The 13,894-nt window shown below is 44.8% G+C and overlaps 1 protein-coding gene across 1 annotated transcript; it reads left to right on the top strand.

The window, feature by feature from the left end:
- Nucleotides 1–247: 247 nt before the first annotated feature.
- On the top strand, nt 248–5,565 carry LOC134934637 (uncharacterized). The gene is made up of 2 exons (XM_063930024.1): nt 248–275; nt 3,284–5,565. The coding sequence occupies exons 1-2, from the start codon at nt 248–250 to the stop codon at nt 5,563–5,565; spliced, it is 2,310 nt and encodes a 769-aa protein (XP_063786094.1).
- Nucleotides 5,566–13,894: the final 8,329 nt, after the last annotated feature.

The following is a 13,894-nucleotide window of genomic DNA, read 5'->3' as shown; positions in this document are numbered from 1 at the left end:
TATTCAGTTCCCCACTATCATATCCACGCTGTAGGAATTTTTCTCTAATTTTCTTAAGATGTCTTTTCTCATCATCAATCTCACTGCAAATCCTGCGTACTCTCAGGAATTGCGAGTAAGGCAAACCTTTTTTGAGTGGAGCTGGATGAAAACTACTAGCCTCTAACATCGTATAACAGTCAGTTGGTTTTGAATATAGTGAAGTTCTCAAATTGCTGTTAACCAAAGAAACCTCTACATCGAGATAATGGATGCTGATCACTTGAATGTCATACGTAAATTTAATATTTGGATCTGATGTATTAACCACATCCATCATCTCAATGAACTGTTCCCTTGTACCCAACCATAACATGAAAATATCATCGATGTAGCGCGTAAAGAAATGTATGCTATCAGAGAAAAACCTTCCGAAAAACATAAATCTCTCAACCTCAAACATAAATGCGTTCGCAAACACTGGAGCTACGCAACTGCCCATTGCAGAAAAAAGACATCATCAAATAAGAAATAATTACTGCTTAAAGCTAAGTGTAACAATTTCAAAAAGAAAGACAAATTTGGACCTTCATATGAAGAACTATTCTCCAACAATTTCTTTACAGCTTCCACTCCCCTATGGAATATTTGTATATAAGATGATTATATCAGCCGTACACAACCAACAGGGGGAGGGAATTTGTCCCAATGCTCTTAATTTGGACAAAAAGGTGGTAGTGTCCTTCAGATAGGTGTCCTGTGCTTGTACCACTGGTTGAATATAGTGATCAAGATATTTAGATACTTCATAAAACAATGAGTCTCTAGCAGACACAATTGGCACGCCAGGAGGATTTTTACTGTTCTTATGCAACTTCGGTATCGTATAAAAAATGGGTACTTTCGGATATTTCTTCTGCAGTGCTGTAACGACATACTCTGTGATGTAACCATCAGATCGCGCTTCTTCCAGTAAATCAGAAAGTTCTCGCATATATTGCAGTGTGGGATCACCTTCAACTTACAATAAACTGACGTATCCAGAAGCTGCCTAAACGCCTCATTCTTATAATCAATCAGATCTTGTATGACCAGTGCACCCCCTTTATCTGCGGGGCGCACTACTATATCTGAGTAGGTCTCAAGATCCTTTAGAGCACCCCACTCAGCTTTAGATAAATTACCATGGTGTGCCTTAACATGATTTTTATCAGGATGTTTAGTTATGGAGATTAGTGCATTAGTATATGCCTTAATTGAAGAATTGTTAGATATGGGGTCAAATGTACTTTTAACTCGTACTGGACAACTTTCCCTTTGTACCACCACCTCTTTCTTAGCACCAAAAAACTCCCGAAGGCGCAGTTGTCTGCTAAATTTATTAATATCAACAATACAATCAAAAGTAGAATAAGGCTTTGTTGGGACAAAATTCAATCCCTTTTGCAGCACCGTAATCTCCATCGGCTTTAAAATCCTGGAGGACAAATTGTAAATGTTCATTTCTTCTTTGATTGAGGCCCGGCTTTCCCTTTGGCATTGCTTACCCCTTCTGGTACTAGCCCTTTTTTGGGCTTATTTTGGGCTCTTGTACGAACTCCTAAAGGGGGACGCCCGGTACCTTTAGCTTGACTTGGTCCAGCCACCTCTGCTTCACTAATGGAAGAACCAGCCCCACTAGTAGTCTCTGTGTCCATAGGGTTTCTTCTGGGTCCTCTCCTGTATCTTTGTCGTCTCTGCCTGATCTCGGCCTTAGGCGTGGACCGCACCGGGAACGCCCTGTGTCCTACTTTGGTGAGCACTATTCCACCAGCACTGGGGGTGGAGAACGCTGTACCGGTGCACTTACAGTTTGCCGGAGGAGAGAGCGGCTTTCCGCCGACGCTACAGACGGACTACGCCGCTGACGAGTCCTGCCGCTGACGGATGTCTCACCCGTGCACAGGGTGATAGAAAGCGGCCACATACATCGATACCATTGCGGTACAGTAAAGGAAAAACTGTCCAGTCTGTGAGTAACAGCTATTTTACATCTCTCAATCCTTGCACCGCTCATACATCTATTATAATTGGCAAGTGATGAACTCTTTCCTAATCGGAACTTAATATATATGCACGATTGTGCCAAAGTATTCTTGTGTTTCCTACATCTGGGCAAGTAACTAAATACAGCTAAAAGCTACCAGAGAATTATCTCTTAACACTTAGGTATTGCGACTGCCTTCTGAGTACATTCAATTCGTTTTTATTATTGTTCAATTTAGAGGTTTCCGGAACCTCAATTTTATATGATAACTGCATTGTGGTCTTGTTTATTTTAATGTGTTATATGTTGTTAATTTATGTAATAAATTGGTTTATTTTTATCGTTGTGTCCATCAATTGGTATTGAGCGCCCACCTGGTAATTTTTTATAACATCTACGATCAAGTCTGAATCACCCCCTTTATCTGGCTATGCATTGAGTTAGGTCATAGTATTGCCTACCAACCAACCAATTTCCAGGAAAATTAAGTTCCATTGTCCTTACCATAGACTATTAAATGTTTACAAATAATGCAGTTTTATTTACATTGTGATAATCTGGAATGTTTAGGCACTTGTGGATTAGGAATTTAACTAGGCCCTGGAAATGTTCTTAAAGTAGCCTCATTTGGTAGCTGTGGCTAAATTGTCAGTAGGCGTCGGTAAAAAAACTGGACATGGCCTGTCAGTGTGGGTGCTAACTATGGTTATGACCAGCACGCAAGCGGTGTAGCTATCGCTTTAGACAGTGTTTGGCCATCCTCCAACCACTTCCACTTCAAAAATGCTGGAAACCACAGTTCGGTGCATGTGGCTCACCTTTACAGTATGAAGAGTGACATAATCGCCTGCAATTGGGGCAAAAAGTGTTGGTTGTGTGAGGCAGTCCCATCACAATCAAGAAAGTTGATAGTCTATCTCCTATTTGATATTAGAGCTCTTACTACAATGTTTGGAAAAGGGATAGACACTATTCACAACCTGACTAGCGAAGCAACTAATAAACACTCTAGACCCCCCACACAGCTCTAACATTAAATCAATAGCATCCACACTTAACATATAGACGCAAAATCCACAAAATTACATTATTAAAACTCCAATAATATCAATAAATACACACACAGCAATCAGTAATGCCTAACACAGTAGGTAACTACCACTCAGTCACTCCACATTACAGCAGTCCCAACCCCATCCCCCAGACCTCCACATTACACCAATCCAAACCCCATCCCCCAGACCTCCACATTTCACCATTCCCAACCCCATCCCCCAGAACTCCACATTACACCAGTCCCAACCCCATCCCCCAGACCTCCACATTACACCAGTCCCACACCCATCCCTCAGACCTCCACATTACACCATTCCCAACCCCATCCCCCAGAACTCCACATTACACCAGTCCCAACCTCATCCCCCAGACCTCCACATTACACCAGTCCCACACCCATCCCTCAGAACTCCACATTACACCAGTCCCAACCCCATCCCCCAGACATCCACATTGCACCAGTCCCAATCCCATCCCCCAGACCTCCACATTACACCAGTCCCAACCCCATTCCCCAGACCTCCACATTACACCAGTCCCAACACCATCCCCCAGACCTCCACATTACACCAGTCCCAACCCCATCCCCCAGAACTCCACATTACACCAGTCCCAATCCCATCCCCCAGACCTCCACATTACACCAGTCCCACATCATCCCCCAGACCTCCACATTACACCAGTCCCAACCCCATCCCCCAGACATCCAAATTACACCAGTCCCACCCACATCCCCCCGACCTCCACGTTACACCAGTCCAAACCCCATCCCCCAGGCCTCCACATTACACCAGTCCCGACCCCATCCCTCAGACCTCCACATTACACCAGTCCCAACCTCATCCCCAAGACCTCCACATTACACCAGTCCAAACCCCATCCCCCAGGCCTCCACATTACACCAGTCCCAACCCCATCCCTCAGACCTCCACATTACACCAGTCCCAACCTCATCCCCAAGACCTCCACATTACACCAATCCCAACCTCATCCCCAAGACCTCCACATTACACCAGTCCCAACCCCATACCTCAGACATCCACATTACACCAGTCCCAACCTCATCCTCAAGACCTCCACATTACACCAGTCCCAACCCCATACCTCAGACCTCCACATTACATCAGTCCCAACCCCATCCCCTAGACCTCCACATTACACCAGTCCCACACCCATCCCTCAGACCTCCACATTACACCAGTCCCAGCCCCATCCCCCAGACATCCACATTACACCAGTCCCAATCCCATCCCCCAGACCTCCACATTACACCAGTCCCAACCCCATTCCCCAGACCTCCACATTACACCAGTCCCAACACCATCCCCCAGACCTCCACATTACACCAGTCCCAACCCCATCCCCCAGAACTCCACATTACACCAGTCCCAATCCCATCCCCCAGACCTCCACATTACACCAGTTCCACATCATCCCCCAGACCTCCACATTACACCAGTCCCAACCCCATCCCCCAGACCTCCACATTACACCAGTCCCAACCCGATCCCCCAGACCTCTACATTACACCAGTCCCACCCACATCCCCCAGACCTCCACATTACACCAGTCCAAACCCCATTCCCCAGACCTCCACATTACACCAGTCCCAACCCCATCCCTCAGACCTCCACATTACACCAGTCCCAACCTCATCCCCAAGACCTCCACATTACACCAGTCCCAACCTCATTCCCAAGACCTCCACATTACACCAGTCCCAACCCCATACCTCAGACCTCCACATTACACCAGTCCCAACCTCATCCTCAAGACCTCCACATTACACCAGTCCCAACCCCATACCTCAGACCTCCACATTACATCAGTCCCAACCCCATCCCCTAGACCCCCACATTACACCAGTCCCACACCCATCCCTCAGACCTCCACATTACACCAGTCCCAGCCCCATCCCCCAGACATCCACATTACACCAGTCCCGATCCCATCCCCCAGACCTCCACATTACACCAGTCCCAACCCCATTCCCCAGACCTCCACATTACACCAGTCCCAACACCATCCCCCAGACCTCCACATTACACCAGTCCCAACCCCATCCCCCAGAACTCCACATTACACCAGTCCCAATCCCATCCCCCAGACCTCCACATTACACCAGTTCCACATCATCCCCCAGACCTCCACATTACACCAGTCCCAACCCCATCCCCCAGAACTCCACATTACACCAGTCCCAATCCCATCCCCCAGACCTCCACATTACACCAGTTCCACATCATCCCCCAGACCTCCACATTACACCAGTCCCAACCCCATCCCCCAGACCTCCACATTACACCAGTCCCAACCCCATCCCTCAGACATCCACATTACACCAGTCCCAACCCCATCCCCCAGACATCCACATTACACCAGTCCCAACCCCATCCCCCAGACATCCACATTACACCAGTCCAAACCCCATCCCCCAGACCTCCACATTACACCAGTCCCAACCCCATCCCTCAGACCTCCACATTACACCAGTCCCAACCTAATCCCCAAGACCTCCACATTACACCAGTACCAACCTCATCCCCAAGACCTCCACATTACACCAGTCCCAACCCCATACCTCAGACCTCCACATTACACCAGTCCCAACCTCATCCCCAAGACCTCCACATTACACCAGTCCCAACCCCATACCTCAGACCTCCACATTACATCAGTCCCAACCCCATCCCCTAGACCTCCACATTACACCAAGGCCATCCTCACTAATATCTTCAAATATTGCATCAATGGCATACCCACCCCTCTGCCCCTCTACAGAACATCAGTGCCAGCCCCACTGCTCCACATTGCACCAATGCCACCTACATTCCTCCACATTACACCACTGCCAACACTCACCTCTCAATCCCTCCAAATTACCACCCCTCAGCCCCTCCACTCTAAATCAATACCACTTAGCCCCTTCACATTAAGGCGCCCCAGATTACTCTATTGCCATTTTCTATCCTTTCCACCTTATACCAATGCCAATCTCACCTCTAACCCTTCCATGTTATGCCCATGTCTCTCTACCCCTCCATATTACACCAATGCCACCCTTCCCTTTAGAGCAGTAATCTATGTTGTATAAGCAGCCATACAATAGGGAGCATAGGCACTTGTTGATGATTGATGACACTGTTTATGTTGAGAAGAGGGAGGGAGACATAAACATTAAGAAGTGGGGGAAGGGGAAGGAAATCATTGAGCAGGATGAGGAGGGACAAATTAGTCTGGCTTGTTCTGCATGGCACATTTAATTAGGTGACTGGTCCCTAGCAGTGGTAAATTTCCCACTAGGCATGTGAGGCACTAGGTATATATATATATATATATATATATACAGTGTGTTGCAGTGGCAGGTATAATGTGAACTGGGGCAAGGGGGCACACACATACAGTGTGTGGCACTGACATATAATGTGGGGGCATGCACAGGCAGTGTGGCATATATATGTATATATATTGTATATATATACAGTGTGTTGCATTCGCGGTGGTATGTATAATTTCAACTGGGGCAGGGGGCATACACATACAGCGTGTGGCACTGGCATATAATGTGGGGGCATGCACAGGCAGTGTGGCATATATATGTATATATATATATATATATATAAAGACCTTTTGATAAAGCTGCAGTGCCTGCAGCGAAACGCGTCAGGAGGCTACCTGGGTTATTACCTATGCAAATTCTACTGCCGAACTGTATCCGGACCAATACTGGACTTTGATATCTGCAGAAAAAGTGAGGCGACTAATCACATCTGGAGCACCACCAAACCTTTACTTTACAAGGAGGACACCGCGACATAATGAGGATCCCAAACCTGGCTGGTTTTGAGCAAATACCAGAGACACTCTCAAGGGACTACACCTCTAGCGGCTTTGGTAAAGTTCACTGGTGAGACTGCACCATCAGTCTGTCTCCATCTGCTCTGCAATCCAGTTTATATCCACTAGGAACGGATTACATTGATATAGGCAGTTATAGTATTTGACTCTTATCTATTGTTTTTATTGTTATGAATTTTTGCATATAGTTTTAATGAGGTTTAATTTTATATTATATTAAATGTGAAGAATTTTATCACTCAATCCTTCTTATTATATTTCATTCAGTGTCACGCTAGCGCTGCTATTGCTGTTGTTTTTTTCTGTATTTTTCTAGTGATTGATTGGCAGCTGGCCCTAGATTTACTTGCGCTATGCAACAACTCTTTGTCATGAAAATCACTAAGTTGAGCTAAATAGCTATATATTATCATATGATGATATGCATCCTTATGACTTAATTTTTTTTGCAGAAGTACTGTACTACTATTTGTATCAGCCAGGTTGTATTTTTCTAGTGATTTATTGTATTCTTTAATTAATACTGTATTTTTTATAAAATTTTTTATCAAGCCTCTCTGGCCCTGGAATAGATTTACTTGCAACAAGTTGCAATGCCTGCTACTACATCACAGGCTTTTGCCTGCCCAGCAGGTATTTTTCTGATGTCATGTTACAGGACACTGGGTAGGGAGGGACCCAAGTGATCATCAGGGCCCATTGCAACAGGGGGAACAAGGGTCATAAGAGAGAATAAAACAGTTAGTTTTATCAGTATGTATATGTACTTTTTACATCTTGTGTGAACTTAGGGGGTGATTCCGAGTTGTTCACTATTTTTTTCGTTCGCACAACATATTCGCAATATTGCGTACACGTTGCACAATAGCGAATAACCGCCCTCAACGTATTTTTGCTATTTCGTATGCAGTAGTACACAAAGTAGGCGTATGCCAAATGACATCGCACTAATGCGAACCCATCGCATTACCACAAACCTCATCGTAAAAATCCTAACTTCTCGTAGATTTACACATTCCTCTTAAAATTGCACACGCTTTTGCTAAAATCCGCACAGCAATGGTTTTTTTTTTAAAGTTAAATTACAGCTTTCAGTTCAAACTACACAAGCCATCCTCAATTACGATTACAATTAGTGTAATGAATGATAATGGTCATGACCAATTAAGTCTTCAAAGAATACCTGAAGAACACTTTGTAGGCATAATTGGCCATCAACATTTAAATGTTTAAAATAAAAATATAGATGTGGTAAATGTGCCTGGTCTAATGTTTTTTTTTTTTTTTTTGTGTAGAGGTGTAGTTTGTGAATAAAGGTTTTTGTTTTAATTTAGTAATTTAAAAAAAAAATCTTACGTTAGATGTGTTAAATGTTTAAGGTAACCAATTTCTGCTAGCCAATCTGCTGTTCCTTTATTGCATTAATAAACACAACACCCGCTTAACTTGAAATTTATTTTTTATTGTTTTTAACAATTTTTTTTTTTTGTGCAGGAAACTTTTTCAACTTAAATAAAAATGTATTAAAATAAAAATTAACAACATTTTTGGAGCTGCTCCACATTCTCCATTAATCCTTGAAAGTGTTGCCGCATGGTGGCAAGAATGCCCACAAAAGTAGTGGGATCTCCAACTGCAACATCTGAAATTCAGAGGCAACATAAATATTACTAACTTACTCACATTACCTATTATACAAGCAAGGCACAAAGCACACTTTAATACAGGCATGTCCAAACTGCGGCCCTCCACCTGTTGTGAAACTACATATACTGGCATGCCTTGACACAGTTTTGGTGTCATAGAATGCAAAAGCTGTGTCAGGGCATGCTGGGATGTGTATTTTCTCAACAGCTGGATGTCCGCAGTTTGGACAGGCCTGCTTTAATGGCAAAGTGACTACATCATGGATGTTTTAAGGATAAAACAGTAGCAGAAAAACACACAAGCCTGCTCAGCAATTTTTTTTTAGAAAGTGTACCACACCATGGGGTACATTTACTACTATGGGAGTTCTATTTAAGATGGGACGTTGCCCATAGCAACCAATCAAATTCAACATATTATCTTGTAGAAGGGGCCAAAAAAATTACAAGTATAATCTGATTGTTTGCTATGGTCAACATCCCATCTTAAATAGAACTACCATCTTAGTAAATGTAACACCATGTTGGCATTCATTCACATCTGGAGTGAAGCAGACTTATATTTTTTGGGGTTGGCCCTGCATCATCACACTGCATAACAACATCTTCAGAAGGACAACATATCCTAGCATGGCCACACTCCCTGAAACCCTGGCCTTACTACATAAGGTCAAACAGGTTTTAAAATGTTAATAACAAAATTGTAGGAGTGTAACTTTCACAACACAAATCACTGTGTCCTTAGCCTGCCTAACAAAGTGAAGCATGCGACTTCAATGTGCAACTATTGCAATACCCAGGCACAAGTGTAAAAGTCTAACAACATACTAAACTCCATCAGGTCTAACTGTTTTGCAGATAATGTATCACATACAAACCCTGTTGTCCAGGCAACCCTGTCGACATAATGAGTGTCGACCTAGAGTGGGCATCCTCAACATTGCAGACGTAGACACTGTACATCTAATGTTCCTCACACAAATTTAAATGCATCATCCATACCATGATGAAGAAGACAAACATTTAACCTCGGCAAAAGATTGGCCCCAGTACAACACTGCATTTATTAGAATGTGACGTTAAATACGTTTCAAAATGAAATGTCAATGTGTGTGAACTTACTCTCCTCTGCCACTTGCCCACCTCCCTCAAGTGGCTCCGGGGCCTCTGCTGCCCATTCTGTAGGTGGGGATGGCGGATGGATGGGGGATGTCGGCTGGATGGGGGATAGCGGCTGGATGGGGGATGGCGGCTGGATGGAGGAAGGAGGCAGGATGGGGGAAGGAGGGTGGATTTGGGAAAGAGGCTGGAAGGGGGAGGAGCTTACAGAGGGTGGGTCAGATTGAGAGGGGGAGGGTGGTGGAGAGGTGGGTTGGGCCACAGAGGGGGAGGGGGGCAGAGAGATGACTTGGGAAAGAAAGGGGGAGGGTGGTGGAGAGGTGGGTTGGGCCACAGTGGGGGAGGGGGGCAGAGAGATGACTTGGGAAAGAGAGGTGGAGGGTGGTGGAGAGGTGGTTTGGGCCACAGAGGGGGAGGGGGGCATAGAGGTGGATTGGGAAAGAGTGGGGGAGGGGGGCGGAGAGGGGGATTGGGCCACAGAGGGGGAGGGGGGCAGAGAGGTGGATTGGAAAAGAGAGGGGGGTGGAGAGGGGGAGTGGGCCACAGAGGGGGAGGGGGCAGAGATGGGGATTGGGAAAGAGAGGGGGAGGGGGGCGGAAAGGGGGATTGGGCCACAGAGGGGGAGGGGGGCAGTGGGGCGGAGAGGGGGAGTGGGCCGGAAAGGGGGATTGGGAAAGAGAGGGGGAGGGGGCGGAGAGGGGGAGTGGGCCACAGAGGGGGGCAGAGAGGGGGATTGGGAAAAAGAGGGGGAGTGGGGCGGAGAGGGGGAGTGGGCCGGAAAGGGGGATTGGGAAAGAGAGGGGGAGGGGGGTGGAGAGGGTGTTTGGGCCACAGAAGGGGAGGGGGGCGGAGAAGGGGCTTGGGCTGGCCTTCGAATTTGCTGCCTTGCAGCCACTGCTCGCCATTGTGCTTGCCCTAGAATTACATATGTAATAATTAGGTTGTGGCTTTTACTAAAAAAATCAGCATTTCATAAATACATTGTTATGTACCATGTTAAATACACAGATAAAGTTATTTTGTTCAGCTGACAGCCTGTGTACCAACTCAGTACAACAACATTAACTTTTTCACAAGCACTTTGCTACACACTCAGTACTGCAAGCCATAACCACACACAATGTTGAAACTTGTGTAAGGTTTGTGCTACAATAGTGTCATTACACAGTCTGCTAATTCTCTAACTATAGCACTTCTTAGTGAAAATGTGCATTTTTAACAATAAAAAAATCCTGCAAATAATCTCAGTGTAATATTCATATTTTATGTAATGTGTTTAACTTACTGCGTCTACGGCGGATGATAATTTGTTGGCGCAGCTCCGCCAACAGCTCCGGCGTGCGACGGCGGAGATCACTCCACTGCCTTTCTAGTTGAATAATGCTGCGCCGTGTCCGGGTGTGTGTCCGCAGTATGCTGCGGACCTCCGCATAGGCCTCGCGTTTAACCCTATTGGGGATAAAGGGCCCTGCGCGGCCTACGCAGCGGTCCATGACCGATATTAGCACGCGCAGCTCCCGGCGTGAAAAGGCAGCTGCGCGCATGGTGCCAATGGCGTTTTCCATGCATGGGCATATATTTATAGTGTGTGGTGGCATTTGATTGGTTGAAATTGTATGGTGTCATCTGTATTAAACTTTATTGATATGTGTACATTAATGTGCAGGACAGTGTGTACATTTAGCATCAGCGGAGATTCGCACCCGCGGAAACACACACACACACTCACTCACAATCACACTCACACACACTCGTACTCACTCACACACACACACACACACACACACACACACACTTATTGTTGAAAATTTGTATTCCAAAGACATGCTTAGAAATTACTAGCATTGTAGGTTTGTAGGATAAAAGAAAAAAAAAACACATGACAATGTTTTGATATATGTCTTTAGATAGTTATATAGATACATACACACACATATACCAGTAATATTTTTCCGGAATTCATAAACATATACGTCTATATATATATATATATATATATAGAGAGAGAGAGAGAGAGAGAGAGAGAGAGAGAGGGAGAGAGAGAGAGAGCACAAAAAGCTTAAACAAATAAACCAAAAACACAAGTAAGTGTTACAATCTGTGTACTCACCACATTTTGCTGGAACAATCAGCTACACAAAGTCACAAAGTTTTAGAATTTTAGGATCAGATGTTGTGTCATTTTTATTGTAAACAGATGCACAAGCCAAACATAAAAATTAAAAAATTAAAAAATGTTGGTTAATAACACAATTAACCCAAATGTAATAATTTTTTTAACATTAAAAAATAAAACCATTGCCTACAACAATCTTACACAACAAACATGATAAGGAGAACATTACAGATTAATTATGTACTGAAACAATAATAAAGACTCACAAAACAAAAGCAACACACTCTGAACTTTAGAGCTACCTAAATGCCATCAGTCCAAAAATATAAAACAAATACAGACAGTTTTGGGAGACAAAACTAAATAAATAAAAAACACAATACCTGAAATAATCCCGCACAATTCTAGCCCTTACAGCATTCCCCCGGCGGTACACACTCCCCCAACGGAATGTCCGGCCAACCCTTGGCTCCTCATCCGGCAATTCCTCCTTGTGGGGAAGCTCTACGCGACTCCTTACAGCGATGTTATGTAGGATAGCGCACAGGACCACAATTTTACTTACAATCTCCGGCGAATACATGATGTAGCCACCAGTGCAGTGGAGCACAAGAAAACGCCCTTTAAGAACACCAATCGTGCGCTCCACCAGCTGTCTAGTGGAAGTAAGCGCGGAGTTAAATGCCATCTGTGGTCCTGGCCTGGGTTTACTGTAAGGAGTCATGAGCCAGGGGGTGCAAGGATATCCACGGTCTCCTGGTTGATAAGATGAGAATACAAAAAGGTGAAAAAAAACATTAAAGAATGTAATTCAAAAAATATGACTGCTCAAATAATGAAAAATACAAAACTCACCCAATAGCCACATGTCTTGGCCTTCCATCGTTCTTAATCTTTGCCATATCCCTGATTGTCTAATGACATGGGCATCATGGGAGTTCCCAGGGAACTTAGCATTCAGGGACAGGATCTGGAGGGATGGGCCACAAACAACCATTACATTCAGAGAATGAAACAGTTCCTGATTCTAAAGATTTCTTCATTATGTCTTGGCGCAACAATAGCAACATGTGTCCTATCCACAGCCCCAATAACGTGTGGGAAGCGACTACCCCCTTCCTGAAATTGCCGTTTCACCACAGCCAGGGCACCAACATCCAAAGGCATTGATATACATTGCTTCACTCGGGTTAGGAAAGCTTGGCTGACACGCCGCAGGAAATTACTGAACTGGCCCTGCGACATGCCAACCAGATCTCTAACGACATGCTGGTACGAACCAGTGGCCAAAAAATGTAACACAGCAAGGAATTGTGTCAATGCTGGTATTGCTGTAGGATACCTAATGGATTGTTCTAGATCACTCTCTATTTTGGAGAGAGTGTCTAGGATTAGATGAGGTGGCAGTCTGTATCTGCGCAACACTACATCATCAGGCATCCCAAAAAGGAGGACACGGGTATGGAAAATTGGTGGCCTTGCACGCCTCCGTTGCCTTGGAGGATGAGGAGCCGGTTGGGGTTGGAGGGCTTGCGCCGGTTGGGGTGGGAGTGGTTCCGTGGGTTGTGGTGGGAGGGCTTCCGCTGCCACATGAATGGACATCACCAACTTCAAATGAAGGTAAGAATTATTAAAACACACAATCAATTAACACCACACATTGGTAAAAATAATATAAGTAAAAGTGTATGGGTGTTCACTTACTGCAGGAGCGTACTCCATATCTTCATGACGAAAATACGGAACAAAAAAACAAAAAAATAAAACATTAAGCCACAGTTAGCTAAGTACCTACAACATAGGTTACCATCACAAATAACAAAGTTTTTGTGATAAAAAACATACCCATATAATTACTGCAACAATGGGGGTCATTCCGAGTTGTTCGCTCGCAATCTGCTTTTAGCAGCATTGCACACGCTAAGCCGCCGCCTACTGGGAGTGAATCTTAGCATCTTAAAATTGCGAACGAAAGATTCGCAATATTGCGATAAGACATCTCTGTGCAGTTTCTGAGTAGCTCGAGACTTACTCTGCCAGTGCGATCAGTTCAGTGCTTGTCGTTCCTGGTTTGACGTCACAAACACACCCAGC

The sequence above is a fragment of the Pseudophryne corroboree genome, chromosome 6 (genome assembly GCF_028390025.1).
Source record: "Pseudophryne corroboree isolate aPseCor3 chromosome 6, aPseCor3.hap2, whole genome shotgun sequence".
In the NCBI taxonomy this organism is placed as follows: Eukaryota; Metazoa; Chordata; class Amphibia; order Anura; family Myobatrachidae; genus Pseudophryne; species Pseudophryne corroboree.
The sequence above is the reverse complement of the archived record's forward strand: the minus strand, read 5'-3'. Positions and strand labels throughout refer to the sequence as shown.